We start from the raw sequence: 27,818 nt of genomic DNA, 5'->3' as shown, positions 1-27,818 counted from the left end.
TCAATATAATATAATATAATATAATTCAAAACAAAAGAGCAGCAGCACCAAGGAGTCAGAACACAACTGAGGAGACCGTTCTCTCTCCTGTGAAGGCAGAGGCTCTCTGATAGATTTTGTGTCCATCAGCTCAGCCTGGCTTCGTTAACTGTGGTCTGAGGATTGCTCCGTCCCAGGCCAAGCAGGTGGCTGTCAGCCCCCATGGGGACAATATAGTGGTTTAGGGCCTGAGCAGATCTGGGTTTGAATCGCAGCTCCGACACTCCCCAGCCTTGAGACTCTGAGCAAATTTAGCTTCACCCAACCTCAGCGTTCTCATCTGTATAACAACAGAACCCACCTGACAGGGGGTTTCTGAAGATTCCGTTATACACAGCAGATAAAGTGGTTAACACAGGGTTTTGCACAAAGTCCAGTGACCGTATTATTGTTACTAATATCCACCAGAGGGCAAGGTTGGCTGTCCTGCGTGCTTCTGCCCACCCCGTCCCATATCATAGCTGATTCCCTGCTGCCTTCCTGTGGACGCTCACAGCTCATGACCTGTTTCTGAGGAGTTCCATACGCCCGTCCTCCAGCAGCACCAGGAAAGCTGTCTCTGCTTGCCTATTCCAGCTGTGCCCTTCCTAATGGATCTTTCTCTCTGAGTGGCCTGGGACAGCCTCTGCAAGGCTAGGGCGAGAGCCCCCGGGAGAGCCCCCTCTGCAGAATCTGCCAGGATACCTGAGCCAGGGCAAGGGTCAGGGAGCGGGAGACTTGCCCTATCTGCCTCCGAAATATCTCTCAAGTTCATCCACTTCTGTTGCCACCGCCTCTACCTGAGTCCTCGCCGGCGACCTCCTAACCACCTCTGATGGCTTTACCTTTGCCCTCCACAAACAATCCGCTCTCTACACAGCAGCCAGGTCCTTTAAATCAGATCGTACCCTTCTTAAAGCCCTTCGGTGGCTTTGCGTCCCACTAAGAATAAAACCCACCTCCTCACTGGGCCTCCAAGGCCTCCACACCCACCCCTGCCTAAAACTCTGACATTACGGCATCTCATTTCCATCCCTCTGCCCTCCCGTATCTCTGCTGGCCCTTCCTCCCTGTGAGAACATCACGCCCTTTCTCACCTCTGGCCCTTTGCACTTGCCGCTCTGTCTTGAAAACTCTTTCCCTGACTCAGCCTTACCCAGCGGTCCTCAGCTCAAATGCTGCCTGTTCACACTGGCCTTTCCAGACCGCGTGATGCCAAGTGGTCTCCTCTAGCTACCCTCTACCCTCTCACTATGTCTCTTCCCCCTAATTACCGATGATCACAGCCTAAAACTATGCTGTGCTTACATGTGTGTATGTGTGTGCAAACATGCCTGTTCCTGTTCAATTCAGCTTGGATTTCTGTCTGTTTCACCCACTGCTGTGCTCCCAGCATCCTGAGTGGCGTCTGGCTAGGACACATGCTCAGGAAGTGTATGTCGAATGAATGAATGTGTTCACGTGAGGGCAAACCTTACCGGTCAGAATGGATGACTGTCCCTGATTTGGGGTCAATGACGTGAACAATGACTCCACGGTGACCCCAGCTCCTTTCGAAAAAATAACCTCCCTCTTGCATGCCACCGGGGTGAAGAGTCTTGTTCAGAAATGTCCAAGAGAGCTTCTTCTGTCCATGCAACTCAAGGGTACCTCCTCTGTCGACGCCGATGTACTTGAGGCCAAAGTAAGGGTCTGGTTGAACGTCTTCATCAGCCCTACAAGAGAGAACAGCTCTCCATGGTCGGCCGACACCTCTCTTTACTGGATGCTAAGCCCAGAGGGGACGGCACTGCTCTTGACTCCCACCGTGGCCGCCTTGGACCCAGTTCCACCTGGTGATTGCTCGAGGTCAGTAGACATAGCCTTGGCAACCAAGGTTGTCCCCCACCAGACCAAAATGTGCCCAACAGGCCAAGCAGAAATACTTATCAATAGTTAACATGTTGGTACTTCTTTCCAGTTCTAAGTATGTTATATTTTGGTCCATATCAGATGTGGGATCACCTGGACTGCATACCCTTGTGTACTCTTGGTTACTGATTCTGAGAACTCTCAATTGCTTGAAGAGGGAGCGCACCAGAGGCAAATACTGCATGGAATTTTTCTTTATCTTGTCCATCATTGGCTATTAATAAACATTCACAGAGACTCCCTCAGCCATGACGTGATTAGAAGGCAGCAGGAAGGCTGGCAGGGGTTTCTGTAACTTAAGTCCGGACCTGAGCCACAATAAATAAAATGCCTCACGCACTCCTCCAACTCACCCGAATCGCCAATGTCTGTCTCGTTCATGATTACCATCTGGCAGGACCTAATGATAATTCCTTTCTTGCACTAAAGCCTTGCTGTCTTACCTCCCACTCTTCCATGAAAAACCTCCTTCCCGTCAGATCCAAGAGTATCATGTGACCCATGGAAGCCGTCTACCCACCTTCCATACAAAATGATGCTGAAATTGCCCTGGAAAGGGCAGAGGGCACTCCCAGCATGCAGCTCTCCTCCGTTGTCAATCAGGATGTGCCGGGTACGCAAAACAATTGCCTCATCTTGGTCTTTAATGACTAGCTTCCCTGAAGAGGCAGGAATGGAGTGAGGTTTAGGAAGACAAGTCTTAGTGGTGAGATTACAGCAGTGGCAAGGGCAGACCTCCTAAGCCCCTCATGTCATCCCTCAGGCAGGCCAAGAGGCGTGTCTTTCCGATACTTCTATGCTCGCTGTGCTTACGGTGGTTGCTTTTCTCTCTGCCTTGTGACGTGTAAATAACGCCTGCTTGGTTTACTGCTATCGCTGCCTGTGCTGCATTCAACGAGCAAGCATCTGAAGGTCAGATACGCAGGAATGCTCAGAGCACCAATAAGAAGTTTCCTCTATAAATGCTTCTTTCACTAAGATTGGACCTCTGACAAGCCACTCCTCAGTGCTCCGACAACCAGATGCACTGACATGAACCCAAAGCACGTGACATTTGTTCTGTCCATCTACAGTTCTGGCAACCTGCATCCCATCTGCTAGGCTCTGAGGCAGCGGACCAGAGAGAGATGGGGCAGGGGAGGGAGACTGGCTTACCTCCCTCTGAGATGCGGATGGAATGGACCGTGGCAGAAGCGATAAGCAGCAGTGTTCTGCCCTGGCCTATGTGCACGTAGTAGTCTGGGTCATGGCCAGGGTTCCAGGGCTGCAGCTCAGGCCACTGATCAGGGCACTCAGCTGCCGCTGCAAAGGACAGAGAGGTGTCACTGCTACCACCCACCAACGTCCCCAAGCAAGGACTGCCACAGACCACAAGCAGGGTGGGGTGGGGAGTCTATCATGCATTTTCATGGCCCTTGCCTTCTCCCTACTAGAGCTCAAAGCAGGGCCCTAGAAAGCAAAGAGAACCCCTGATATAGGAGCCAGGAGGCCTGAGATTTAGTCGAATGTCCTTCATTAGTTCATCCTTTATCTGTGAACAAGTCACTTCCTTTCTCTGGACTCAGTTTTTCCCTTTATAGAATGAAGGGTAGACCAGATGACTCCTCAAGACATTCCAAGATCTAAAGTTAGGCAATGATTTACCCAGATTATTTGTATTCCAAGGCGTCCTTTCCCCTGGAAAGCATTGTTTAAAAAGTTGGCAAAGCCTTTTCCCCTTCTGCCTGAGAATTTGACTTTTAGTTAATTTTCTCTGTTTCCCTGGAAGCCTGAGAAAGATGGTATTCTATAAAGCATGTTACCAAACAACATCTTATAACAAAAGTGACCCCTGATTAGTAAATGGCATCTAAACTGGGAGGAACTATGCAAAATTTATAATGATCCTGGTGGAGATGTCTTGCTTGGAGGCTTCCCTGTGCAGGGACTCTCGTAATTGGGCAAATCCCACACAGCAACTCTGAAAGTTACATCTATGGAGTTGCTATAAGAGACACTAGCTCTGACGGGGCAATACCCACACTTGTCCAATCACAGTCTTGTTCCCTCTCACCTAAGGAGCTGTCATCTGGGGAACAAAAGAAGATAGCTTCTGGAGGCTTGTAGAATGCTTCCAAGACCACTCTCACGGAAGAGAAACGCCTGACGCTGCTCTGATGGTGGGCGGTGTTTCTGTCCTAGGCCCTCTGAAGTTATCCTGATGCCAGGCATGGCCTGTGGTAGCCTCATGAGTCTGAATGTTTAGTTGAACTCAAAGCCCCCACGGTGGGTGTTGCAGACTTCTCCCCGACGCAAGTAGAAGCAGTGGGAGGAGTCTCTCCTCCTATGGCTAAGAAGGCTCTGTACCCCAGTGGGGTACCATGTATGGTGAACAGAGGAGGACTGTCTCAGAAACTGGGAAAATCTCCCTGGACAGCAGGGAAAAACCCAGAGGGAAAGGAACAGGAAGAGGCAACAGGCAAAACAAAATGAGAATGGCTTGCCTCAGAGATGGAGCCCCAATGCCCTCCTTTTTTTCTCTCACTAGAAAGTTGTGAGCAAGCATGAAATAGTAGGTTTTTTTTTTTTGCAGTCCGCGGGCCTCTCACTGTTGTGGCCTCTCCCGCTGCGGAGCACAGGCTCCGGACGCGCAGGCTCAGCGGCCACGGCTCACGGGCCCAGCCGCTCTGCGGCACGTGGGATCCTCCCGGACCGGGGCACGAACCCGTGTCCCCTGCATCGGCAGGCAGACTCTCAACCACTGCGCCACCAGGGAAGCCCAAATAGTAGATTTTAAATAACTGGAGCGGGATGGAGAAGGAAGGTGAGGTGTAGTAAACCCATGGCGGGGGCAAGGTTTCAGGTGGTGAAGACCCTGGGGAAGGTACTGGAAGGAATGGATGCAAATTCCACCCTTGGGCACCGAGCAAGGGCCCCTAAGGGAAGCCATGTCTCTGGAGCCAGGTGGGTGCAGTGGACAATATCCACGACACTGGGTGGGACCCCAGAAGGAATTCTGGCTTCAGTACAATTACTAGCATGTCAGTTCTCAATGGGACTCGACTTCGATGCGGCTGTCTCTAGGGTAAGATCCCACGTTTATATATTTCAAGAGAACTGGAAGGGCGCTGCTCGTTTATCTACTCAGCATTGCCAGATGTGGACTCCGGAAGCCCCCATCACATCATCGGCCCGGCCCATCTGAAAGCAGCGGCCGGCCCTTCTCTTCTCTGCAAGGCGCAGGGCAGGCACTTGGTGCGTGTTTCCTGAGTCCCACTCCCCACCGTCCCCTCCCATGCTTCCTAACACCCTCCTTTATGCCCCGTCTGCCTCACTGCCTCAGCCCGAACTCAGGGTTTGGATCGTTTTCATTAGGAAGAGAATTTCACTTGTTTTTGGAGTTTTGCTAAAGCAGCTCTTCCAAGATTCTGTAAACCCCATGGGACTCAAATAGTGGCAAAACAATGAAAAACTGTGGCATTTACTCATCTGTGGAGTTTTCATTTTAATGTAAGAGCAGGGTTGCCAGCAAGCTGCCAGGATGGGCCGAGGTAGTAGTGGGGGCTGGGGGCCTCTGCCTGGGCCCTCCGTAGTCAAGGATGATCACGAGGGCTCTGGGGCCTCCGTCCAGCTGAGGGGCTCCTGAGGGCCAATGCCCACCCCTGGGTTTGCCTTCAGATGGGTCAAGTGCTTGGCTGGCTTTCAGCAGAGGTCAGTCAGAGGCCCTGGGCTGCCCTCCACCTAGTCCTGGACCTGGAGTGTCTGTTTCCAAGGTGGTGACTCCTCAGCCACGCGGGGAACGCATGTGGCGACTGGCGAGCCCAGAGATCCAGGCGTGGAGCCGTAAGTGTGCCGAGAAGGAATCGTTCCAACTCCACGGGACCAAGCCCAGGGTCTCACCACCCACATCTCCTAGGAGAATCCCAACTGCCCCTTTATTCTCCAACTGCACGTGTTTGCATCAGTCTTTGCATCCGGGTTTGGAAGCGGCCAGCCTGACACTCGTAGGCTCTCTTGTCATCGGGAGCACAATTCCCAGAGCTCCAGCAGCTCTGACCCCACAACATAAGCACAGCAGTTACAAGACTGGCCGTGGATGAACGGCCCTTCGCTGGAGATGGAGATTTTGCTCTTGGTAAAAGTGGGTTTCAGTGGCTCTTCATCTGTAGGAATCAGTGAGTAGCTGGCAACGGTCAAGGCCTTTGCTGAGATATCACCACAGCAGCCACCCTTCCCAGGAGGGGCTGCAGGAAGTGGGATTCAGAGTGGATGCAAGCCCTACTCGGAGCATGAATGGCAGGGGGTTGGCTTCTGCATCCCTCTGACGTCACAGAAAAGCAAGAGGGAATCAAACGCACAGCCTCCTTTCCGAATGGTTTATAGTCAAACAGAAGAGAGAGACCCAGGATGTAAGAGGAAATACCCAGAGACCTCCCCAAGGCCGCAAGGTGATTCACCTTAAAAGAGAACCCTAAACCCAGTTCCTGGCACAGGGCCAGTGTCCCCTTGGTGGTTATTAACTGAATAAATGATGGAAGGACTAAATGAATGAATTCAGGCAATATTGACAATTGTTGCACTGAGAGTGAAAATATTGCTTGCCTGCTATGTCCCCTAAGGACCAAAAAGATTCTACAAGGAATCACGTTGAAGGGATTTCACTAGTTATGATTAGAGATTACTTCCTTGCACCAGTGGGTTGAGAAAAACAAGATATAATGCAATGTAAGGTCCTTTATTCTTATTGTAGAAAAGCAGTCAGCTCAAGTGATAATAATAGCATTTCTTTTAAAAGCAATCCATGGTGATGGTATTATTACTCAACCTCTATTCAAAATGTTTAAATGGTCCCCATCTCTCAACTTCCACCCCAAGCTGGGTTTATTTGATTTTGCTTTTTTTGTAGCCCACGCAAACTTGCCTAGTGCTTCTGGATTTTAATTCAAAATCACTCAAAGAAAAAGTTGACGATATCGAGATCAGAAAAAGAGATCTAAACCTCACCTAGAGCATCACGGCTAACAAGGTGCTTTAATGCGCCCAGATCTTAGGACGGCAAAGCAGGAAGGGAACACTGAGACCAGGTGGCTCGGAGGCGGCAGGCCGGCTGGCAGATACGCGTTTTTTGCTCTGCTCCACCGCCACCCCGAGTGTTTGGTAAAATTTCAATTGGTTGCCATCCTTTAACAAGTAGAGAGCTCTTACATGAAAGTCTAGATTTCTGACTTCTCTTAAAAATTCAATAGGTCTTGCAACAGGGGCCCCGCCTCCCCATGTGGCAGCAACTGGCCGGGACTGAGAAGTGGGTGTCCCTGAAGAGGGGCGTGAACTCCCCAGGTGACCACATCTCTACCTGGCCAGCTTCACTGCTTTGTGTCATGTGCCTGGTTCCTGTAGACACTGAGTTTGTAACCCCTGAGCCTAGTCTAACCCCCTCATTTTGTGGATGACGAAACTGAAGACCAGGATAAGACGTGCCCAGGATCAGCGAGTTAGCAGGGGCAGGCCAGAGCCCAGCCACCCTGACCCCACCCTGCGGCTCCTTCTCCTGGCCTTCCTCGTGGAGATGCAGAGGTCCAACTGCTCTGCAGGGGCTCACCTGTGGATGCGGCGCCGGGAAAGCGGGCCAGGGCGAACCAGCCGATTGTCAGCAGCACCTTAAAGGAGACGTCCGGACCGTGAGCCGCTCTCATGCTGGCAGAGCGCTCCCTGAAATAAAAAAGCACACTGAGTCAGACCGGCAGCCTCCCCAGGCTGGAGTCGGTTTGTGGGGCAGACACACACACAGAGACAGGGCCACACACACACGCAGAGGTCGCGCCAGTATGGGCATACTCCAGCCGGCCAATGCAAAGTCCTCAGCTGCCATGACTCAGGGCTGGGCAGATCAGGGCATGAAAGCCCTGTCACTGTCCCGCCTGTGTCCTGCAGCTCAGAGACCCGGTGATGGATGGAATTTCATCCTTGGCGCTCGAGCTCACTACCCTCCAGAATGAAGGGCTTTTTTTTCCCCCTTAAGTTAAAAACAGAGAAAAACAAAAAATATTCCCACTGAACATGAGCTGGAAAATAGATGCCACCAACTTGCTGTGTGATCTCAGCTGATCTGATTAACCTCTCTGGGATTCAGTTTCCTAATCTGAAAAATGAGGATGTGGACTATAGCTGATTTCTAATATCAGTCTGTGCTTCTAAAACAAGTCTTGATGATACTATTGAGATCCTAAATATGATGCCTGTGTGTTATAAACCCTTCTAATATTACCCATCCAAGAGGAAGGCAGGGCAGAGATAGCTAATCGTCTCCTAACATCCATTTTTCCCTGGAAAAGAACCCCTGGGTTTTTATCTGGGCTCACAGCCACCTAGAATAAAGGCTACCTTCTCCAGTCTCTCTTACGTTAGTTGTGATCTCGGAATTAAGTTCTGGCCAATGTAGTAAAAGTACAGTGTGTGAATTCCAGGATACGTCCTTAGGGAAAGCAGGAAGGCTTTCTTCCCTCTTTCCTGCTGGCTGGAATACAGATATGATGCCTGGATCTTCAGCAGCTATCTTTGGCCATGTACTGGGAGCCACGTGCAGAAGATGACAATGCAGAGTAAGAACCTAGGCTCGGACCCTGTGGAGAACTGAAACAGCCCTAGACTGTGAATTTAGTTTTATGTGCGACAGAATTAAATGAATTTTATTACATTCCTATTTTACGAAAGCCACTTTTCTCCCCCTTGTACTCAGACAGAAGGTGAATACGGGAACCTGTCTAGATAAACCTCAAGACAGGAACTTTAAAAAAAAGTTCCCCTTTCATAATATAATGCCAATTCCCCTTTCATAATACAATGCCCTTGGAGAAATGTCTCTGTCTTCAAGTCCTGTGTGCCGCACAGGAGTGCTTAAGGAGGGGCTTGGGGAGTGACCAGCTCCAGCTTCCATGCCCGCGTCCCCAGGTCCTCCCCAGAGCATGACTGTAGTCATGCCTGGAAACAAACAGATATTCTCCCACACTGAGAAAGAAATCTCTCTCATCCCACACAGGCTCCTCCCTTTGAATGAGCTCAGGGACAAATCTGATCATCTCTGACCTTTCAGCTCCTGGTGAAGCACTTTGTGTGAGCAGCAAGAGGGTCTGAAACAGAGCACCCTGGCCCTGCGCCTGGTCCTTCCCGCACAGGTGCGCCGGGGAGGCCGGGGGAGGGAGGAAACCATACTCGCAGCGTCAATGCCCGCAGTGTCCTCCTGGCGGGCACCCTGCCTGGCCCTGGCCTGATATGCCGAGAACAACAGGACCCATTCTAGTCGCCTCTGCAGGGCCGCTGATGTCAGGCGTCACAGCATCTGGGAATGGCGCCTTTCCCATGGCCCCCAGAAGAGGAGTGTCTGCTTTCATGCTCTTTGCAATAAAAAGAAGGGGACACCGGGACAGGAGTGTTTTGTGGCCCTTGGGGAAAGTCAGAGCCCAGCTCTCGAGTCTCCATCTGTTTAGAAAAACCAAAGGGAGTTTGCTCTTTGCTGCTGGGAAGCCCCAAATCAACGTGGGGTTCCATGAAGGGAACCCAAACTTTGGGCCGTGAGCTGGCAGAGGAACGTGGCCGGCACCCAGGGTGGAGGTACCCGGGTGCGGGGGGCAATCTGGGTGCGGGCGCCCCTCCCGCCTTAACTGCCGGGTGACCCTCATCCAGACATTCCCTTCTCTGGGCCTCGACTTCCCGTGTGCAGAGTGGAAGGTTGGAGTACAGGGAGTTTGTGGCCCTGACATCTTCTGACCATTTCAGAGACAAAAAAGGAATCACTTTCGGGATGGATGTAAAAACGATTCCCACTGGCAGGATACTGCTCAAAACCTCTTTTCCCCAAGCTTCAAGAGAGAGACCTGCTATATCTGAGTGCCACTGGATACAGAGAGGTCCCCCTGCTCCAAAGAGGTCGCGACCCCACATTGCTGGGGGTGGTCCTCCGCGAGTGGCTTCCAGGGCCCGAGTACAGAAACCTCGAGAAACCTTCTGTTGCTGTGAATCCCAAAGCTTCTCAACTTTCACTTGGGAATTCTTCACCAAGAGAGGACAGCTTTCTCAGCTGGCCACTAAAAGCTCTCTGGCAACGCGAGTTAGGGTTCAGCTTCTCCAGCTGGCAACATACAGTCTTGAAAGGGTTCCCAGCTGCTGAAGGCCTGCGAAGAGTGCATGGCTGGCTAACGATGTTAGAAGGCTCCGCAGGAAGCTGCTGGCTGGAGGCTGGCTGGAGGCTGGCTGGAGGCTGCCCTTGCTGGGTCCCGATGGTCCTGAGCTGGCCTCTTCCTTACAGGGTGCGGTGAACCCCTCTGGCAGCCATTTGGAAGAGGAAGGGCCGGCACTGCGGGATACTCCACAAGGCTTCACAAGAACAAGCTGAAGTTTTCCAGGAGCTCAGCACCCTCCCGTCCAGCTGCAGTTCCATGCCGTGTCTGCCAGGCCTCACAGGGGCGTGGAGGGGCAGGAGGAAAAGCAGCGACAAGAGGCGTCGCCTGCTACCCTCTGTCTCCGGGTCTCCTCGCTGCTGCCATCAAGCACCAGGGGCTGGGGCTTTGCTCTTCCTTCAGCTGCCCTGGGGTAGGACCTGCCACCTGCAGAGAGAAAGGAGCGCCGGTGTTATTCAAGCCTCCAGAGAGGCCCCTACATCTCTGGGGTAGCGGCGTTAGCAAGTACATGCCCCCTGGCATCCCCGACCCCAGGGGGATGTGGGTTCTCGATGCCTGCAGGAGCCAGAACTTTCTTCAGGGATTATCATTAACTACCAAACGTAAAAGAGATAGCTAGCGGGAAGAAGCCCCAGAGCCCAGGGAGATAAGCCTGGGGTCCACCTAGAGGGGTGGGATAGGGAGGGTGGGAGGGAGACGCAAGAGGGAGGGGATACGGGGATATATGTATACGTATAGCTGATTCACTTTATTATACAGCAGAAACTAACACACCATTGTAAAGCAATTATACTCCAATAAAGATGTGAAAAAAAAAAGAAAGAAAGGGAGTAGGGGGTAGTGGGGAGGGTCAGTGTAAGGTCTGAGGCTGGGGGTGATGGACTGCAGGGTGATCCGGAAGCCAGTTTGGGGTAGGAGACAGCACAGTGACAGCCGTCACTCTCCCTGTCACACCCGCACTAAGGCAATTCTCATCTCATGCAAACCCGCACTAAGGCAATTCTCATCTCATGCAAACCTAGACGAGGCCCGGCTCAGACCAGCAGGACACTGTGGTGACCAGGAGCGCAGGCTCCAGAGTCTTCTATCCCAGCCATGCAGTTCACATCGGGGAAAACCGTGTGACCACTTGGGCCTCGCCTTTTTAATCCATAAAACTGAAATAATTGGGACTTCCCTGGTGGCGCAGTGGTTGAGAATCCGCCTGCTAATGCAGGGGACACGGGTTCGAGCCCTGGTCCGGGAAGATCCCACATGCTGCGGAGCAGCTAAGCCCATGTGCCGAAACTACTGAGCCTGCGCTGTTGAGCCCGCGTGCCACAACTACTGAGCCCACGTGCCACAACTACTGGAGCCTGCGTGCCACAACAACTGAAGCCTACGCACCGCAACAAAGAGTAGCCCCCGCTCGCCGCAACTAGGGAAAGCCCACGCGCAGCAGCGAGCACCCGACACAGCCAAAAATAAATAAATTTTAAAAAAAACTGAAATAATGCATCTTAAATTCCAAGGTCACTGTGAGGATCAAACGAGATGCTCTACACAAAGATCGTAAAGCTCTGGGCCTGACCGGTGGTCGGTGCTCAAGGTGTGGGAGCTGCTGTTCTGAAGGATACACAGCACAATGGGTGAAAGAGCCTGGAGATGGAGCTGAGAACCTGGTCAGAGTTCCAACTCCGGCCTTCACCAGCTGTGTGACCTTAGACAAGTCACTCAAACTCTCTGGGCCTTAGCCTTCTCAGTTTTTAAATGGGAACAATAATACTACCCATAACCGGGAGTGACTGTTATGCGGCTCAGCTGAGATCGGCTGGCTCTAAAAACACCAGCTCATCTATCTTGGTCTCCAGATTATGTCCTGTGAGTGGTACAGAAAAGAATCAGATATGAATCCTGCCCCCCACCCCCAAGCCCGGAATATCCTACTGTCAAGAGGAGAGAGAGGCAGGAACACTAGGCACTATATTCCAAAATGACCAGCTGCTCACTTCCTGGGCAAAGGGAGATAAAAGAGATGGTACCACTGTCCAGACAGAACAGTCCGGACATTCCCTCTTTGCCTCACTGAGCGGAGGTCAGGGGAAAGATTTGATTTCAGCCTAATGGATCTGGACACTTCCCTTATGATGACACACGTGTATATAGGCCACTCTGTCTCCTGCTGAGACAGAGGGGGCTTTGGAACAACCACACCCTCTTGAAATCTCTGAGACATAGTTTGATTGACTTTTATGCCACTTAATGGTTGAACCTGTTACGGGCTGAACTGTGTTCCCTCAAGAGTCATATGCTGAAGTCTTAACCCCCAGTCCCCCAGCCTGGGACTGTATCTGGAGAAGGGGCCTTGACAGAGGAGATGAAGGTAAAATGAAGTTATGTGGGTGAGTCCTAATGCAGTATGACTGGTGTCCTTATAAGAAGAGGAGAGCAGGACACAGACACAAGGAGGAAAGACCACGTGAGGATGCTGGAGGAAGATGCCACCTGCAAGGCAAGGAGAGAGGCCTCAGAGAAGCCAAACCCGCTGAAACTTTGATCTTGGACTTCTGGCCTCCAGAACACGGAGAAAATACATTTCTGTCGTTTAAGCCACCCAGCCTGCGGTACTCTGTTACGGTAGCCCCAGGAAGCTAACACGGCATCCTTGAGTAAATTCGTTAATCTGTCTGAAGCTCGCGGCTTTCTCACCAGCAATGCCAATAATGATAATCATAGCAAACGGTAACACAGCCTTTTCTAGGTGTCAGGCGCTGCTTTATGCTTTTCGTCTACTGGCTAATTTAGTCTTTCGTAGCTCGGTGTCGTTATTAATCCCTAGTTTACGGATGGGGAAACTGAGGCACAAAGTGTCACCTTTCTTTTGGTAGCCAGGGTACACAGCTAGCAGGTGGCAAAGTTCAAAGCCTGCTCTCTCCTTCGGAAACTGTGCTTCCAATTCCTAAAGATTAAATGATTTGCAATGTCATCGCAAACTAAGAGAATGTAGGAGCTGGTAGGATAGTGAGAGGAGAACCCAGCTAGCACTTCTCCAACCTTATTGCACGCAGACATCCCCTGGAGAGCGGGCTAGAATGCAGATTCTGATTCAGTAGGTGTGTGGCGGGGCCTGGGATTCTGCTGAGGGGCACAGAGCCAGCAGGGGGCCCATCCAGGATTTGAACCCAGGAGGTCTGGCTCCAGAGTCCACGCTTCATAAAAAAGGAATAACACTACCCCCACCTACCTCCCGGCCGGGCACAGTGGGAGGAGGCAATGTTTGACTTGAGCCGTGTGGACAGATTAATGATCCTGACAGCAAACCGGGGTGAAGTTTGGGGAAGCTGGCGAGAATCTCCCTCCAGCTCTCTTGCAGTCAGGAAAGCATTGGTGTTCCCTTTCACTATGACCTAGGTTTCTTGTTCACAGGCCCTAAAATCCATGCCGTGGTTCCTGGAGGGCCCAACGGGGCTGGTGCAGGCTGGGTTCACCTGCACAGGCTCGACTCAGATCCTTCTCTGGATAGGAAACCACAGGTCCACCTCAGTGGCTACCAGAAACCACGGAAACAGGAAGGCAGAGCCCCAGGAGCTCGTTCCCTCTCGACAGAAAGCTCCCCTGATGAATTGCAGAACCCCCTCCATAACATTCCCTAGCAGGGCCCCCCCCCCTCCTCTCCTGAACCAAGCAGTGGGCAGCCAACTCTCTGGTCTGCCGGCCACACATCCCAGCCCAGGCCCAGCTCCCCCCGGAAGAGAAAGGTCACCTGGTCCTGACGCAGCATCCCCAGGGAGAAGGAGGAGGCAGGAGACAGGGCAGCCCAAGCATCCTTCTGGATCACAGAGAAACACAGGAAGCGTCCCAAGTCTGGAGAACGCTGGCAGCCCTGAGCCCTTTCTCAGTGTGAGGCTGCTATGCTGGGGACCCCAGGGACAGGGACCCCACCCCCCTCCTCAGAGACAAGCATTTAGAAGACCCTTGTTTTCTGCAAATCAGAGCATCTCCCAGGGTACCCCGTGATAGGTGCTCCGCTGGCATGAGCGACTCCTTTCTTTTGGAAACATACCTGCCCCGACCTCTCTCATTGCTGCAAAGATCAAAAACCTTCCCCAAAGACCAGGGACATTCCAAAACCTGGTCTCTTCTCCAGAAACTGGGCTTCTAATTCCTCAAGACTAAGCCACTTGCCAGTTAGCGTCAGGCTCAGAGAATGCAGGAGTTGATGGGAATCGGAGACCCTTTCCAGCCAGCCCTTGGCTGTGCACCTGAACCACGTGGGGGAACTTGTTAAAATGCAGATGCCCATCCCACAGGTCTGGGGTGGGGTCTGATTCTGCATTTCCAACCAGCTCTCAGGTGAGGCTGCTGCTGCTGGGCGGTGGGCCATGCTTTGAGTAGCAAGGATCTCATGCAATCCCACCCTCCCCATTTTACAGATGGGCAAACTGAGGCCCACAGTGCAGAAGATTGTTGCTCATGATCAGGAGCAGTAAATGGATAGGAAAATTGCCATCTGACTCCAAAATATGGGACATGTGTCGCCTTCCCTGCCACCCTGCTTGCCTGGGAGGACAGGGAAAGGGGGGGAAGACTGGGCCCATCTGTTCCTGCCCCGATTTCAACTGAGGGTTTAAGTCACAGTTTGGATAGCCTCAGGAACACTTTATACTTCCATAGAGTCTTAAATTATCTTCCCCAAACAAAATACCTCCGTGGATAGGGGAAATCCCCAGTGGGAAGCCACCTGCAAAGCCAAGGAGGAGAGACACTGCAGTTCCCTGTGATATGAGAAATTCACCATCACGGACCACTCCCATCCCCAAGCATATCTGAACAAATCCTGTCAGGTCCTGCTGTGCTATCAATCCAGATCTCTCGTCTCATCACTGAATCAGCTACCAGAGCTGGGGGCGTCAAAGCCTTCACCCATTGCAGCTGGGAGGAAGGCAGCTCTGAAACCAGTCTTCCCTCCTGTTCATGCAACACACGTCGCCTTAGCATCCCATGAGTGGGCACTGTGCTGGTCCTGGTGGAAAAGGAAGGTAAGAACCCTGCCCCCAAAGAGATCCCCCGGTCCCATCGCCCTGTGCATCAGGCATCGCGGTCTAAATGATGAGCCTGACCCTCCCAGCAAACCAGATGTTTCCTAAGGAAGAGTTTCTCATTGACTCGCTTGAGGTTAAACCCTGGAGTAAACAGTTTAGCAACAATGACATCTCTAACTTGCCCTTTTGCTTAGAGCTGTGCTGTCCAATACAGTAGCTGCTAGTCACTTGTGGCTATGGACACTTACATTTAATTCAAATCAGATACAATTAAAAACTCAGTGCCTCGGTCTCACTAGGCACATTTTAAGAGCTCGATCGCCATTGGTAGCTCGTGGCTACCGTGTTGGGCGCGCAGATCTGGAACATTCCCATCACTGTAGAAACTCGCGATTTAGAGCCTCAATACTCAGAGGGGTTTAGAAGATCAAACGAGAGCTTCGAGACGGTTAGGAGCAACGGTTCTTAGGGTGGCGTCCCTGACTCCCCCTGTTAGAAACGCAGATTCTCAGTCCCACTCCAGACCTACTGACTTACTGACTCAGCCGCTGGGGGTGGGCTCAGTGTTGTAACAAGCCCTCCAGTGATTCTGACGTTGCTCAAGTTTGAGAGCCACTAGTTCAGAGGGTCAATTCAGTCCAGAGACACTTGTCAACCACCAGTTAAGTGTCACTCGTGAATACCTGACGGCTCATTGGCTAAGCATGCAGGCTGCGTCACAAGATCCAAGTTTAAGTCTCAGATCTCCCACTTAAGAGCCCTGTGTGGGGACTTCCCTGGCGGTCCAGTGGGTAAGACTCTGCGCCCCCAATGCAGGGGGCCCCGGTTCCATCCCTGGTTGGGGAACTAGATCCCGCATGCGTGCCGCACCTAAGAGTCCACATGCTGCAACTAAGAGTCCGCATGCCACAATGAAGATCCCTTGTGCCACAACTAAGACCTGGTGCAGACATAAATAAATAAATAATTTTTAAAAATTTTTTGAAAAAAAAGAGCCATGTATGAACTTGTCCATTCATTTAACAGTCCAAGGCTCTGTTTCCTCAGCTGTAAAATGGGGGAATCCTTCCAGCTGCCTTCTGGGACTCCTGGATGGGATGGAAAGATGCATGCCACGTGTGTGACACAGTGAGTGGTCCGCCGGGCCGTAAGATGCCATAATGTCAGTTTATCACCATCATCCCCGTCTGGTTTCTGTTCACTGCCTGATGCAGCCGATCGCCAGCCTCGCTCACTAAATGAGATTTTTAACCTCTTTCACGGACAGATTTGTAGCACTATGCCATCCCCTGAGAGGTACCCCAAAACAAGAGATGCTTCCGCAAAAGCTTGACCTAGAGGACTTTACATAGGGAGCTCGCGCCCAGTGGTGCAATGTGTTTTTGTAGTGGGGGAAGAAACACAAATATGACTTAATGGAAGCCCCACCCTGGGCTCTGGGCAAAAAGTCCTGCCTGGATAATGTGAAGGGTGGCAGACACAGCAGGCCAGAGTCTTGGGTCCTGAAATAGGAAGCTTTCTTATTAGAAAGAGTACAGACAGGGTGGAGGGGGAAGGTGGGAGGAAGTCCTTTCGGCTGGCAATTTGGTTCCTTGTTTTATTCCACGAGGGCTTGGCCTTTGCCTAACGTTGAAACAAAACAGAGCTCCCAGGCCCGTGAGCCATGGCCGCTGGGCCTGCGCGTCCGGAGCCTGTGCTCCGCAACGGGAGAGGCCACAACGGTGAGAGGCCCGCGTACCGCAAAAAAAAAAAAAAAAAAAAAAACCAGAGCTCCCGAAAGGGAAGAGGAAGGAGCTAGAAATAAATAAATAAGAGGTGACTTGTGGACACACCCCAGTATTAAATGACCACTTCTCTGGGGAATTCCACGGATGAAGACACGACACCTGTGGGGTGAGGGGGGATGTTAAAAAGGTGGTGAATGGGGAGAAGGAAACAGTACCCAGAAAGCATGGCCACTGACATGGGCATTCTTGGTCCCAGACTGTTACACGAACCTCCTACTGGCCCCCCAATGGACTCGCGCATGCTCTGTTGCTTCCTTGATATAAACATTCTTTCTCTGCCACGGTCCTCCCAGCTGCCATGTCTGACCTTTGGAAATTGACAGTTTGTTTTAAGATTCCATTTCTAATCCCCCTGAGGAATTCCCTCTGGCCCTAAAGTCTGTAGCAATTGCTTCTTCCTCTGCCTTCACAGCTTAATGATCAAATCTTTCTTTGAACTATCTCCTTCTCTCTTTGGGGCTCCTCAAAGTTTCCCACACTGGGCAGAAGGCTCCTTGGGGGCAGCCTCTGTGTAAACCCATTTTGTCTTTTCCTGCAGCCCAACACACAGGTGGCTGCCCAGTGGACGTAGACAATGAGCGAATGGGTTTGCCCAACGATCGCTGGAGGAACAACCCACTTGGCTCTTTGCCTGCTCTGCAACTTTTGGGCTCTGTGTCCAATGCTCTCTGAAAAACACAGGTGGGAGTATGGAAGCAGAAACTGGAGGCATGTAACAAGCTGATAAGTTTTTAAATCATAACTCTTTAAAAAAAAATCTTTCAAGTCCTCAATTGAGGAAAAAAGAGTAACTTCCCTCTTAAAACTGGTTTTCTCCCCCAAGATCACGAAGGAAGAAGGGAAGTCAGATGACTGATGTGGGTGCATCTTCCCAGACTCACCAAGTCCAAGGCCAGCCCGCCTCTGCCGCTGTCTGAGGTGACCAGAGGCTGCAGCGAAGGGTCCTGGCCCCTTCCACCAACCCCAGCGCTCTCTGGAGAGGGCACTGCCTACTCTTCAAGGTAATCCAAGCGTCCCGGCATCCCTTACCCTTAGTCCCAGGCGTTAGACACCTGACACCCCCGAGCCTCCTTATTCACAGGGGAAGTCCGGCCCCTTGCTTGGTTCCTCTTTCCTCCAGGGTGTCTGAGACTCCTCCTGGCCACCTACACGCATCCACAGATCTGTCCTGTCTGCCCCGGGATGCCCCAGCCACTCAGCTCGGGGCTGAGCTGAGCAACGAGCAACATCTCTGCCCCCCGCCGGCTGAGCCCCGCGCCGCTCCCCTACCCCCCTGCCGCGGGGGAGGCGAGCCCACTGCTGCCAACTTGGTGCATGGCGCTGGGGTGAGTCCCCACCATGGGAGCTGCCCGTCTCATCGCACAGAGAGGAAGAGTCCGCCCTGTCACGCTCCCACAGCCAGCTGCCCAGGCTTCCAAGGTACGTATTAGGTTCTTTCAGTGTACACAGGTCTGGGCAAAGCCCTCTGCTAGGGCAGCTGGGTCCCCCTCTACCCTGTTCCTTTGGTCCCAACATTGAGTCCACAGGGCACGTGATGCTTTCTCCCAGTACAGGACTGCTCTCCCAGGAGCCTCACTGCCCTTCCCTGCCTTTGAGCATCTCTCGGGTCTTCCCAGTGCATCCGATGGGTCCACAGATAAGCGAGCCTCATCTGGAGAGACACGGTACGTTCCACCTGTCCACTCCAGCTTCCTCAACCTCTTTAGCCTCCTTACACATCAGCGGATGCAAGTAGGTCTTTGGGGACAGGAGCTGTCACCTGACTTCAAGGACAAGTTGACCTGGGTCTCAACTCTGGCTTTGCTGGGCGTGATCCGCAGAGGCCACAGCAGCCCCGCTGGCTGGCACTCCTCTCCTTGCCAAGGGAAAGCTTGTCAGGGAGCCCGGGATGCTGCCCGGCTACGGGGCTTCTGTCCCTTGCGCCCTGTCCTGGGCAAACACCGTGAAGCCCAGCCATCAGAGCCCTGTGCCCCCCGCGGCTGGCAGCTGAAAACTGAAGTGATGCTCAGAGCAGCCCGATCGCAGAGTTCAGCGACCCTCAGAGGGAAGCCTCTCCCGGGACCGAGTCAGGACCTGGAGCTGCCCAAGGCGAAGCATTGGCCACACACCTTCCCCGCTCATTTTGTGCGCTCTGCTAGCGGGTAGGCGACTGTAGCAACAAACACTTGATCCGTTGTGTTCTCGTAACTGAAAATACTAGCGTCGGCAGTTGGCTTGGTACTTCTCCTGGCCTGAGTTGCCCTATATGTGCCCGCTTGTGTCTGAGGCTCCAGAAAGATTCCTGTGAAATGCTCCAGCCCCTTCCTCACCACCTCCTGGGGTCTTCTGCTGGCCCCCTCTGACCCATCCTCCACACTAAGGGGTGCCGTCTCATTCCCACAAATAGCTTTATTTCAAAGAGCATTTTCCCCTGCAAAATAAGAGTGAGGGTGCAGCCCGTGCCGAGGAACGGCAGAGACGAGCAGAGCGCAGCATCCGGTTCCTGAAGCACCTTCGGCGTGAAGTTAAGGAGTTTGGACTTTATCCTAAAAGCTTGGGGGGCCCCTGGCAGAGTGGAGGAGCCAGGGGAAAACATGTATTTTATAAAGATGCAGCTGGCAGGGACGGAGGGGAGGGACGGGCAAGAATGGGAGTGCAGCCCGGAGGACTCCGCCGGGGTTGGATTAATTCCACACATATTTATTGAGTGCCTACTGTATGCTGGTTCTAGGCACTGGGCCACAGAGGAAACAACTCAGGCAAAGACCCTGCCCTGGGTTAGGTTAGAGCTTAGTCTAGGGGTGGCGGTGGGGTGGGAGTAGAGAAGGAATGAAGAGCAAATAAACACACCCTGTATGTGTCCGATGATGTTCAGAGCCATAGAGAAAAGTCTTGCAGATAATGTGGGGAGAAGCTGCTATTTCACATGGACAGTCAGGGAAGTTCTCACTGAGAAGGTGCCACACGAGCAGAGACCTGAAGGGACAGGGCAGGGGTGCTGTGAGGACATCCAGGCAGAGGGACCCAGCAGGGGAAGCATGCCAGGCGGGAGCAGGAAGCCAGGCGCTGGAGCTTAATGGGGAGGACAGAGGATGGCAGGGGACCACACAGCTGGGGCGGGGGTGATGAGAGAAACCGCGCCTCTCATCACAGCAGGGCCCACATGGCTCAGTGCTTCATCAATTATCCAATTGGGGGGATTGACTTAAAAAGGACCTACTGTACAGCATAGAGAACTATATCCTCCCTCAATCTCAGTCCCCCTGGTTCAAGTGGGGCTGACTCACCCACCTTGGCTCCCGAGGGAGATGTGTGACCCAGCCTGGCCAACGAATATGTTCCTTTCCCTGGCTGCTGTGATTGGTTCAGGGATGGTCACGTGACCCAAGACAAAGAGAGAGGGCATGGAACTATTGGGACAGCTGGTTCTCGTCCTACCATGGCTGGCAAGCCTGGAATTGCTGGGGCCATCTTGGCCTCTGTGCTGGGAGAGCCTGCCTGACGATGAAGCTTGTACATTGGAAGGCAGAGCCTAGAGGTGGAGAGAGATGATACTTGAGTACCCAGACCCAACTCTGCCTGAAGCTAGTGCTGTCCCTGGACTTTTCAACTACCTGAGCCAATACCGTTCCTTTTTGTTTAAGCCAATTTGAGTTGTGTCTTTGACATTTGCTATAGAAACAATCCTGACTAATAAGGAACAAAAAGGGAAGGGCAAGACGGAGGTTAGTTCTTACAAGTCTTCTTGCTCTCATAAGATGTCCATTGTAATCCATGAGGCCTCAAATTACTTTGTTGGGGAAAGGGACTTCCTTTCTCCAATTGTAGCAGGTCCCCCAAACATGCGTGTCCCTTGGAAAGGTGACCCACATTCGGAAAAAAGAAAGTCACTGCCACCACCATGGTCTAGGACTTTCCTGTAGGATTCCATAAGAACCATCTAGTGGCCTACTCCCCATCCCCACCCCAATCCATCTTCCACAGACCAGCCAGTCTGCCAGGTCACGGCACATTTTTGCTTCAAACCCTCTAATGGCTCCGATCACAGGTAGAATGAAGTCAGAACTCCTCACCCAGCCTGGCCTCCTCTCCAGCATCCTCTCACACCAGTCTCCACTCCTGCCACGTTGGCCCCTTTATAATCTCCTCTGAAGAGATCAAGCTCCTTCCTGCCCCAGGACCTTTTCACATGCTGTCCCTGGAATGCTTTCCTCCACTCCAGCCATCCTCGGGTCTCAGTTAAAGCCCAGACGGAGTCAGCCAAGATGGCAGACTACAAAGACCCTGAGTTCACCTCCTCTCACGAGCACACAGAAATCACAACTATTTGCAGTACAACCATCGATGAAAAGCCCTGTTCTTAGAGATGCATTTCCTGACAGCTTCTTCCCATATGAAGAAGGTCCTCCCGGACAGTACCTTTCACAGTGTCCTCTCTTCACTTGCCACAGTTTATAATCATATATTTGCTTGTGAGTTTGCTTACTGTCCATAAGCTTCCTGCAGGGGGGGACTGGGACCACTGGTAGTGCCGCGCAGAGTGTGGTCCAGGAACTAGCGTCGTCAGCATCACCTGAAAGCGTGTCAGCCACGCGGAGTCAGACTTGCTGTTTTCTGTGCATCTCTTTCCATCTCCCTTTTCCCCCAGGAGCACTAATATTAACCAGTAGGGCTACCAAACTCAGGACAAAGGAGGTAGACTGTGCAAGGTTCCTCAAAGCACCGGGGGCGCCAGAAGGCTGACGTGAGAGCCCTGAGACCAGCGTGTGGCCCACGGGGGAGCCCCCTGGGTTCGGACACAACAAGGAGCCAATGTGCTGGCACCTGCTGTGTCTGGAAGCCGGGCTGGAATGTCATGAGGCAGGGCCTGGCAGAAGTTCAGAGAGCGCAGCCTTCCTCCCCACTCCCGTTCTCAGGCTCACACAAACCCAGGAAGGGCAGAGACAGAGAATGTTTGCACAGCAGATAGACTTTCTCCACTCCTCTCTCTGCCCGCCAGACCAGAGTCGAAAGAGCATGCTCGATTCTGGTTCAAGTTTGGGCCAGAGTCCGCCTTTGATCTGAGGGGCTTGTCTTTTCCCGGGTTATTTATTTGTAGAAACCACTCTGGTTTCCTACTGCTTCGAATACACCTATAGGAAACAACACGAGGCAGCGTCCCAACCGAGGTTTGTTTTACTGCCCCGTGTGCCCCTGGCTCCTTGCGCCCGGGATCAGTTACCTGTATTCCTGCACACAGGTGTGATTCGCAGCCTTGGGCTATGAAACAAAAGCCTGTGATCTTGGGGGGAAAAGCGGGCTCTGATAAACCTGAAATGACTAGAAATCAGCAGTCCTGGCTATCCTGGGAGACTCTGGGCAAGGCTCCTCCGGGCCTCTGTTTTTTATTTTCTGTAAAGGAAGAGCCAGGGAAATGTGTATTTTCGTGCTTATTCAGAACTGGGTCCCGCACAAGGGCTGTAACAGACGTGAATGAGGATGGACGGTGCCTGCTGGGAGATGCTCCTGGAACAGCTCTGAGCTCTGGGGACCCCCTGCTTCACCACTAGGGGACCCCAGGGCTCCACATAACTGCTTCCCCCAACACTTTACTATGAAAAATTTCAAGCCTACAGCCACGTTGAAAGAATTTCACAGCAAACACCAACATACCCATGACCTAAACGCTACCAGTAACATTCTGCTCCATCTGCTTTATCACATAACTATCTATTCATCCATCTCTCTATCCATCCAGAAATCAACCTTATTTTTTGGTTGCATTTCCAAGCAAATTGTAAGCACCAGTACCTCTCCCTCTAACTGCTTCAGCATGCTTTTTATTAACTAACGTTCAATATTCATTGAATTTTTTAAAATCTGTTGAGGTAAAGTTTACATGTAATGAAACACACAAGCCTCCAGTATACGTTGGCTGAGTTTTGACACATGCATGTACCTGTGTAACCAAGCACCTATCAAGGTATAGAACATCACCATTACCCTAGAAAGTTCTCTCACGCCCTTTCCCAGTTAATTCCCTCTTGCAAGAGGCAACCACTAGTCTAGCTAGTATCAGAATCATACCATAGATTCGTTTTGCCTGCTCTAGAACATCATATACACGGAATTATCTAATATGTAGCCTTTTATGTCAAGCTTCTTTTCCTCTGCACGCTTCTGGGATTCATCCATACTGTTACTTGTATCGATAGTTCACTTCTTAGGACTGCTGAGGGGTAATCGATTGCATGAATATACTACACTACATAATTGCTTTAAGAATTTTCTTATTTATTTATTTTTTATAAATTTATTGATTTGCTTTTGGCTGCATTGGGTCTTTGTTGCTGTGCGCGGGCTTTCTCTAGTTGCGATGAGTGGGAGCTACTCTTTGCGGCGATGCGCAGGCTTCTCACTGCGGTGGCTTCTCTTGTTGTGGAGCACAGGCTCTAGGCGCAAGGGCTTCAGTAGTTGTGGCACACAGGCTCGGTAGTTGTGGCTCACAGGCTCTAGAGCGCAGGCTCAGTAGTTGTGCCGCACGGGCTTAGCTGCTCCGCGGCATGTGGGATCTTCCCGGACCAGGAATCGAACCCGTGTCCCCTGCATTGGCAGGCGGATTCTTAACCACTGCGCCACCAGGGAAGTCCCCATAATTGCTTTAATATTTCTGTTCTAGGGAACCCCAAGTGAAATGGAGCTTGGGAGGAAAAAGGAGGAACGACTTTTCTACTATAACACAGCCAGACGATGCTATGTTTGCCACTGTCCTCAAACCCAGTAAGATACACAAGAGGCGGGTGTCCTTGGGTCAAATCCCCACTTCGCCACTTAGCAACTGTGTGAAATCTGGCACGTTTTGGTAGTTCCCTGTTCTCCAGGCTTCGTCATCTGTAAGATGCTGGTAATAATGGAAACTTCCTCAAACGGCTGCGACAAGGCATGCAAAGGGAGGGGCAGAGCCCGTGGCACAAATAGTAAGTGTTCTAAATGTTACTCTATGTTGCTGAGAAGGAGCTCTGATTTTCAGATGTGAGTTTGAATCCTAACCCTGCCGCTAAAAGGCTCTGCAATTCTGGGAAATTTCCGTAGGTTCTTTTTAACCTAGTAGTGGCTCAATAGTTTATGATAGTATCCTGTGGATTTATTTTTCCTCTTCCTGATTTTCCCTTCCCCATTCAACTTTTTTTTTTTTTTTTTTTTTGCTGTGCACAGGCCTCTCACTGTTGTGGAGCACAGGCTCCGGACGCACAAGCTCAGCGGCCGTGGCTCACGGGCCCAGCCGCTCCGCGGCATGTGGGATCTTCCTGGACTGGGGCACAGAACCCGTGTCCCCTGCATCGGCAGGCGGACTCTCAACCACTGCGCCACCAGGGAAGCCCCCCCATTCAACTTTTTAAAACGACCTCCCTTCAACACTGTAGGCTAAGATTCCTCTCCAGCATACAAAGCTGTTAGTATCTTCCATCTAAGGGAGATTTGGAGAAAATTGAAAGAGATAATGTACACAAAGAGCGTAGGAGAGCCCCTGCTATGCAGTTAGCACGCTGTAAGAGTTACCTTCCATTACTGGCCGTGCTCTCGCTCTTGGAAAGGGCAGAACAGCAACTGATTCATATTTGCTGAAAACAGCGGATGCTCAAGGAATGCTTTTGAGAAAGTCTTGCCCTGAGAAGTCAGGACACCGGGCATGCGTGCATGTCAGCCCTGGGCTTCCTGCCCGACAGACGCTATTGAAGATGGGATTCAAGGGGAGGGACTGCACAGAGCCTGAAGCCTTCCCCAGGCCCTTGATCTCCTGGGGGCTACCGCCCACACCTGGTTCACAGCCAGGAATAGCTACCAGGCCGCTCACAAAGCCTCCACCTCAAGCTCTGGCTTCCTCTGCTGAGCTGAGCTGAGCTGTGGCCCAGGATGCTGGCCTGGGTTCAGCCCAACTTGGCTGTGCTGCCTAAGATGTTCCAGAGGCTTCAGCTGGAAAAAGTTATTCCTTGCTTTGCACCATTAAATGGGAGAGTGCTGGCTCAGATAGGAGGTGGCATTATCAACTCGGGGCAGGGCTGCCTGACTCACCGAGGGCCTGCAGAAGCTGGGGTGGTGCCTGGCTGGGACGTGAACCCAGAGCTATCTGACTCCAGCTTTTTCCTGCCTCTGACTGTCAGTTTGTCCCTAGGATTAAATCTGGAAGTTGTATTTCCAGCACCTTGGAGCAAGGAAGGACCTTCAAAACCATGGAGCCCATGATTTGCCCAAGGTCCCATAATGAAGATTCAAAGCCAGGTCCCCGTGCAATTCAACATACGTGCATCGTGTATTTAGTTGAACAATAGGAAATCGTTGCTGTCCAACCATTTTGAACTTAGAAATAGTAGTTTCATATGATTCAACCTCTACATGTATCCAGCCCCTGTTACGTGTACACTGCTGTCCTTGAGTTGGGGAGGTGAGGGTAGGGGCCCAGAGATGAGGGAACAGTGCTTCCCCATAGAGCTTATGTTGCTGTGTATAATCGACACTCCCCATTGCAATCTCTTCCCTAAGTAGTCTTACCTCTTACAATGAGATCCACACCATGTAAATTGGGTCAATTACTTTCTCAGAGTTTCAAAGACCCCCATGTTTTTTTTTTTTTTTTGATGTACACTTTTATCTTACATCATCTATAAAATATTTATCGGCAACAATTTATAATATGAATGTCTGAATACGAAGCACTGGGGTACAATATCTTTTGAAATGATAAACAGCTGTTAGTTCATATATCTCTGTTATGTTAAAAGTAAACTCCTACATGAATACTGCAGAATCATTCAACACCATATGCGGAGTACATCACTTCATCATATTTTAAGACCCCCATGTTCTGAGGCTTCCATATCTCTGTCTTGAGCCAAGGTCCCTACTCTGTGCTCCAGACCCTCCGTGATCCCATTTCACAGGGTGGGCCCTCCTGGAGCCATGCTTGTTCAATAAAAGTCCTGGATCCTAGGCCAAACTGATTGGACCGGGGCCGGGGGACAACTGACCAAAGCTTGGCCGATTCCTTTTCTCTTGGTTCCAGTCCCTTCCAGAGGTTTGACTTTATATCTGCCTTTTTTTTTTTATTCTAGGAGACAACCTCTGTGTCCTTATAATAAATCCAACCTTCTGCTTTTTTCATTTTTGTTAAATTTAACTCAACTTGGTTTCTGTTACTTGCAATAAAAGAGTCTTAGTTCTTCAGCCCATAAAAGAGTGATCTGGCCTTGCCCTCTTAAGGTCTTAAATGGGCATTAGTACTTTCAGAGACAACACATTTTTCTGCATGGATTTCTACCCTATTCTTTCTTTCTTTCTTTATTTTATGTGTTTATTTTTTTGCGGTACGCAGGCCTCTCACTGTTGTGGCCTCTCCCGTTGCGGAGCACAGGCCCCGGACGCACAGGCCCAGGGGCCATGGCTCACGGGCGCAGCCGCTCCGCGGCATGTGGGATCTTCCCGGACCAGGGCACGAACCCGTGTCCCCTGAATCGGCAGGCGGACTCTCAACCACTGCGCCACCAGGGAAGCCCACTACCCTATTCTTATTGACTCTCTTATGTGGCCACACAATCCCTTCTCCGGTAGCTACGACTTTGTTAGGATAGAGGATGTGATGCCCCCGACTCACTCCATATCCCAAGACCGGATAGGAGCGAGCTGAGCAGGATCAATGGAGGCCGCACACGTGAGTGAGGGGTGTTGGGGGCATTTCACCACTTGGCTATTTTGGCCCCTATTAGGAGCTGCTCTCGTGTGCCTACAATTCAATTCACGTTGGAACAAAAACAAGCCGAAAATCAACTAAACAGCTTCCAGACACTTAGCACAGCACATGAAATCCTCTCTGAGGATTTCAAACGAGATAAGCACCACCTTGTTTGTCTCTTCTCCAGGGCCCCTGGCATAAAAGGGAAAAAGGAAGGGGGTGAGAGCATCCCTCAGAGTGTGTCGTGACATGAAAGCAGAGGAGTCAGACCCTCCTTTGAATGGGGACCAAAGAGTTTTTAAAAATATGCTTCAGTACAAAGGAAGATGGTGCCAGAGGAAATGGCCAGTCAGAACGTTTCTCGTGCCATGAAAACGAATCGCTGTCCTCGAGACTCAACTCATTCCATTACTGCTATTAGTTGTCATTTGTACCTCTCCAATTTCCAAAACACAATATTGAAACCAGCCATCGATTCCCAAAAGGTTCCGATTCTGATTCGAATGACACCTGTTGAGCACATCCTATGTGCCAGACATTGGGCTATTTACTCACTACCTGGGCCCCCCTCCCCATATCCCAGAGGTTAACCCATTTGTCCAAATTCACATAATCAGTAAGCGACACGTCTCTTCTAGGGTACAAATTGTCTGGCTTGCAAGCCATTGCCTTTTTTCCGGCTGCTCCATTATTATAAGGAGCTGATTGTTCCTCAGGAGGATAACAGGGAATTCTCAGACGGGCGCTTCTTCCCCAGCCAACTTTGTCTCCTCCCTGCATTGCTCGTGGATTCATCCCGCCCACGGTGAAGTTCTGCAGTGACCTCCTTCCGCTTCTCCCCTCTCCAATCACGAGCACCTTCCGCTTCTCCCCTCTCCAATCACGAGCACGAGACCTCTGCATTGCCTTCCTGGACACTCACGGGGGCCTCCTGACCAGCCTGCTGTCTCCAGTCTCTTCCTCCTTCTGATCCGTCCCCCGCTCTGCTGTCAGAATAGTCTTACAGCATTTTGTACTTCACACCCTTCCAAAACCTGTCATGTCTGAGGCCCCTCGAGAAGTGGTCCCTAGGCGCCTAGCCAACCTTACCTCTTGCCACTTTCCATCTCCAACCCTCTAACCTACACTCTGGCGATCCTAAACCACCAGATGACCCCCCCCCCCAATGCCCTACACACTATCTCGGTCTGTGCCTTTCCTCATAGCACTCCTTCTGCATCACTGCCTGGAGAATCCCTACCCC

General features: G+C 51.5%; 1 protein-coding gene across 1 annotated transcript in view; it reads right to left on the bottom strand.

Moving 5' to 3' along the window:
* The window catches only part of CEMIP (cell migration inducing hyaluronidase 1), a 163,160-nt gene that overhangs the window by 66,524 nt on the left and 68,818 nt on the right, over positions 1-27,818 (bottom strand). Inside the window, exons 2-5 of the mRNA XM_060005332.1 lie at positions 7,508-7,617; positions 3,085-3,231; positions 2,450-2,588; positions 1,497-1,733 (exon numbers count right to left, since the gene is read on the bottom strand). Coding sequence (XP_059861315.1) covers positions 1,497-1,733; positions 2,450-2,588; positions 3,085-3,231; positions 7,508-7,601 — 617 coding nt within the window. The 5' untranslated portion in view covers positions 7,602-7,617. The remainder of the gene's footprint in view (positions 1-1,496; positions 1,734-2,449; positions 2,589-3,084; positions 3,232-7,507; positions 7,618-27,818) is intronic.

Source organism: Delphinus delphis, chromosome 2, assembly GCF_949987515.2.
Source record: "Delphinus delphis chromosome 2, mDelDel1.2, whole genome shotgun sequence".
Lineage (NCBI taxonomy): Eukaryota > Metazoa > Chordata > Mammalia > Artiodactyla > Delphinidae > Delphinus > Delphinus delphis.
The sequence above is the reverse complement of the archived record's forward strand: the minus strand, read 5'-3'. Positions and strand labels throughout refer to the sequence as shown.